Genomic DNA, 4,996 nt, shown 5'->3' with positions numbered 1-4,996 from the left:
GAAGAAGAAGAAGAAGAAGAAGAAGAAGGAGAAGAAGAAGAAGAAGAAGAAGAAGAAGAAGAAGAAAAAGAAGAAGAAGAAAAACAGCAAGTACAACAACAGCAACAACAACAACAACAATAACAACAATGACAATAGTGGCAACAACAACAAAAACTCAAAAACTATAACATCAAAATCAACAACAACAATAACAACAACAACAACAACAACAACAACAACAACAGCAGCAGCAACAACAACAACAACGACAACAACAACAACAACAACAACAACAACAACAACAACAGCAACAGCAACAACAACACCAACAACAACGACAACAACAACAACAACAACAACAACATCAACTCACCAGCATGCAGAAGCTCTGTGGGCTCTTCACCGAACCAGATCTCTAGGTACCAGGAAAAGGGCCGGTAAAGCAGACTCAGAGACAGGACCAGCAAATCTGACACCGCGAGGCCCACTAGAGAAATGTGAACACACTCCGCGAAGCCTTGTCGACAGAACACGCACAAAATGATGACGTTGAACACAATGCCAAAGCCACAAATCACTGCTGCCGATGTGTAGAGAATGTGGCGCACGTAGTAGATAATCTCCGAAGATACGACATCAGTGCTGTTACTAATACCGTCTTGGTCGTTGAGGAAGAAAAACGGCACGCTGTTTTGCTCAAAGAAGGTGAAATTATCGGTACTGTTTATCATGATGAAGGACGTGTTGCTGTGAAATTTTGCTGGATTACCCATTTGACCAAGTTTCACAGGCTATGTTTCATTGACACAAGATGAAATTCATGTTGCTGATTTTGAGTATCTAGGTTTGATTGTGTTGCAATCCGTCTGTGCTGATATGTCGAAATTGAGTAAATTAAAGATATTATATTGAATTAATCAATTTAAAATATCTTTGTAATTATGTGAAAACCACACAGAGCTTCTCATTATCATATTATTACTTTAGGTCTTCTCGTAATTAAAGTTAAGTTGTTTAGATAGATAGATAGATAGATAGATAGATAGATAGATAGATAGATAGATAGATAGATAGATAGATAGATAGATAGATTGATTCATCTGTCCATCCATCCCTCCATTCATCCATTCATTCATCTATCCATCCAGCTAGCCATCCAGTCAGCCATCCACCCATCAATCAACCAGTCTGTTTAGAACTGACGTAGAAATCCTAGAGAACAGTCTTCTACACATAACTTAACATTAACCCTTTCACTGCCTGACCCAATACCGTCTGAAGCTCCCTGGTATTATTGTGGAGCAGTTCTGACAGAGAAAGGGTTAAAGAGTGTCAATAGCAGCCGTTTGGGCCATTCCATGAAAAATATCTGCCGTGCAACACGTAATGAGGAGGTGATAAGCTGCGAAAAAATGTTCTAAGCAGAAATAAAGTCTTTCTTTCTTTCTTTCTTTCTTTCTTTCTTTCTTTTTTTCTTTCTTTCTTTCTTTCTTTCTTTCTTTCTTTCTTTCTTTCTTTCTTTCTTTCCGTCTTTCTTTCTTTTTTTTAAACTTATTAATTTATTTATTTATTCATTTGTTTGCTTCTTTCTGTTTTTCTTTTTTATTTATTTATTTATTCATATATTTGTTTGTTTGTTTGCTTCTTTTTTAAATTTTTTTATTTATTCATATATTTGTTTCTTTCTTTCTTTATTTATTTAGTTGTTTATTTATTTATTCATTTATCTGCTTGTTTATTTACCTATCTATTGTAAGACATCTTTGTGAAATCGGGCGCTCGTCAAAACAACGAAATCAAAGAAGCAGGCATTTTTCCGCTCCATGGGCAATTTTTATCAATTTGTTTTTCTTTTCTTTTCTCAACACCTTTTGTGTTCACTTAAAAATATAGGTCTGTGCAGATTTTACTGGAAAAAAAGGTAGATGAAAGGCAGAAAAATATGTAAATTTCCAAGTGCACTCAAGCTTTGGAAATCGCCAAACTTAAGTAGCCATTTTCTCGTTAATTTTACTTCTGAAACCAGTCGACCCCGACCTCCTTCAATTTCAAATATATTCAGTTCTATTCGAGATAGAAGGGCATATTTTCTCCGAAAGCAAGGCAAACAAACAAGCTCTAACTCTAAGATGATACTAATAACTCCACATGGCCAAACATTGACGAGCGCCTGATTCCACGGCACCTGGCACTTGTCGTTACAGGCAACCTTCCCACAACAAAAACAAACAAACAAAAACAAACAACGAAAAAAACTGTTATTGATTAGGTTAATATGATCTGCGCACTACTTCTGCCAGTGTAGTTTTGTTTTTCATAGAATGGTCCATTTACGAATCAATAAATGGTGTCGGAAAACGTCGGCTGGATTATTATTACTATACAAAGTATAGAATATAGGAGATAAGCGAAGGTATGCCTTCATTTACAAACCCTCTCGGAGACAACGAATGGTCTCCCTTATCTTTGAACTGACATAACACAGGAAAACGGTTTCGTCAACATGTTGTTTGGTTTGGTTTTTAGTTGTTGATTTTTTTTTGGGGGGTGGTATTTTAAGTTTTTATTCTGTTTGTTTTTTTGTTGTTTGCTTTTTGTTTGTTTTATAGAAATAAAAGAGATATTTGTCTAAGTTCTAAACCAACAAGAAGATGTACGCCTAGGTAAGAAACATATAGTGGGTGGTTGGCGGGTGCTCTGGTGTGGTTTGCTTCTTCTTTCCTATCAAACATCCATCGTCCTTATCTCCCCTTGTTCTTTTTTTATGTTTGTTACTCTCTTGTAACACCTGTAATCTTCCGGCGCTTATATGACCTTATGCTATTGCGAGCGCCGTAAAACCTCTACTAAAACTAAACTAAAGAAACATAATCGAAGAAAACCTGGTCAATGCACAGTTTGGATTTAGGAAAAGAAAAGGATGCAAAGATGCCGTCGTCCCTCTGAGTCTGAGTCAAGTTTTGGAAAAAAAAGTCTAGGACACAGCAGAGATCTGGGCATATCGTTTGTAGATCAGGAGAAAGCTTTTGACCGAGTCTACTGGGGGAGGTTATAGCAGACTGGGAGAATATGTAGCGTAAGCTACAGACCACAGTTGCACCAAAGCTCTTTATGAAAATAGTCTGAGTTATGTAAAAACTAGCAAGGGAAACGCGGACTGATTTAAAGTTTGAGTGACATCAGGTGTCCGACAAGGCTGTGTCCTTTCCCCACTACTCTTCATAGTCTGCACGGAGATGATAACAATAGAAATCAAATTAGGACCAAGAATAGCTTTGCGAACTTCTGTTGCAGACGATCAGCGGCTTAGACACCAAGGCCAGGGCAGCCTTCAAGAATATAATATAACAAATATATAAATATAACAAAGTATGGGCCAAATAAATTGGGGAAAATTAAGCACAGCTAAAACCAAATTAATGAGGATCTCGAAAACACCAAGCTTACTGAATGTCCAAGTCAGCAACACTCAACTGAAATATATTCAAGAATTCAACTACATCTTGGAAGCATATTCACGTCAAACACGAAAGTGGACAGAGAAATTTAAGCAAGAATCCAAAATGCAAACTATGTGATCTACCATCAGCCTCACCACGAGATTTAAAGGCGCCAAGCCAAGGCAAGGGGGGGGGGGCATGAAAAAGATAGATCGAAGAAGTCAAAGAGACCATCCGATGGAACAATCCTATGACAATTCAAACGACAACACCTGGTTTACGTCCGACAGTTTCATCTTCCCTGGACACCGATATATGGTCGGTTTTAAGGACAAGGGGGCTATCCCGAAAAATGCTGTTTTGAGAAAATCGAAGGTAACATTTTTGCCCATTGTTCAGTCTCTCTAAAAGACAAGGAGAGTTTTCTCTATAACCAAACAAATAATATATATACATGTATCTATACACAAATGAAACCAAACTTCTCCTATGTAGGGCAATGCCCACTTTTGGTGTAGGTCAAGATTTCTGGAAACCCTCGAAATCTGGGTTAGCCCGCTTGTCCTTAAAAGTGAACATATTTACATATGTCTTTTCTTTTGGTAAGTGTTTTACGGCGCTCGCACCTACATAAGGTTATATGAGCGCACGGGACACATGAAACATAATTTTCATTCAGTAGAAAATTTTGACTTTTGCCCAGGTGGCGGCTTAAGCCTACTCTTATCGATTTTAGACCACCAAGGGATCTTTAACGTGCGCAACTTGCACACGAGACTTTCAAGATTTTTTCGTCCTTGTCCAAGAAGGCTAGGTGTAAATCTTTCCTACCAGAAGATCAGGGGTGTGGCTGAAAGACAACAGTAAGGAGCCAAGGAGTAGCAGTAGAAAAGCTGCAGAAAGAGTCAGGAGCCCAGAGAAGGGGCAAAGGAGGTGAGTCGTGGGGTAGAAAGTGGAGACGAAAGCACATGACAGAACATTGCTAGAGAGCAGGAAAGGAGGTGAAAGGAGACAATTTTAGAGAAGAAAATATTTCGGTCGCTACTCGAATTCGAACCCGGGACCTTTGAATGAGAGGCACCTTAATCCCTAGGCCACGAGAGCCTCCTTTTACATGTTTGCATTTTCATAAATTATGTTATTTACATAATAAAAAACATGATATATCATTGTGGAACACATTGACACTAAATGTATTATCTATCTATCTATCTATCTATCTATCTATCTATCTATCTATCTATCTATCTACTGTCTGTCAAAAACAAAGACAAAAACCTTGAAAGTGTGCGTGTGGTCAATCTTTTTGTATGGAAGTGAGAGCCTGGTCTCTAAACAAAGACACAAAGAGAATCCTGGAGGCCGCTGATATGGTGTATTGAATTAAGGAGAAAAACCTTCACAGAATCTCGTGGACAGATAGAAAAGCAAATAGAGAAACGCTCCTGTAGCGGGTTATGAAAGATCAATAATCAAAACCATCAGACAAAGACAGCAGGGATTCTTTGGCCATACAAATAGTTCAATGGACTAAACAAACTGCTAATATGTGAAAATATAGGGGGAAAGAAATG

At 38.0% G+C, this 4,996-nt stretch overlaps 1 protein-coding gene across 1 annotated transcript in view; it reads right to left on the bottom strand.

The window, feature by feature from the left end:
• The window catches only part of LOC101852856 (prostaglandin E2 receptor EP4 subtype-like), a 14,719-nt gene extending 13,964 nt beyond the window's left edge, over nt 1–755 (bottom strand). Inside the window, exon 1 of the mRNA XM_005099609.1 lies at nt 356–755. Coding sequence (XP_005099666.1) covers nt 356–755 — 400 coding nt within the window. The remainder of the gene's footprint in view (nt 1–355) is intronic.
• Between the last annotated feature and the right edge of the window lie 4,241 nt (nt 756–4,996).

The sequence above is a fragment of the Aplysia californica genome, unplaced genomic scaffold (assembly GCF_000002075.1).
Source record: "Aplysia californica isolate F4 #8 unplaced genomic scaffold, AplCal3.0 scaffold00219, whole genome shotgun sequence".
Classification (NCBI taxonomy): Eukaryota; Metazoa; Mollusca; class Gastropoda; order Aplysiida; family Aplysiidae; genus Aplysia; species Aplysia californica.
The sequence above is the reverse complement of the archived record's forward strand: the minus strand, read 5'-3'. Positions and strand labels throughout refer to the sequence as shown.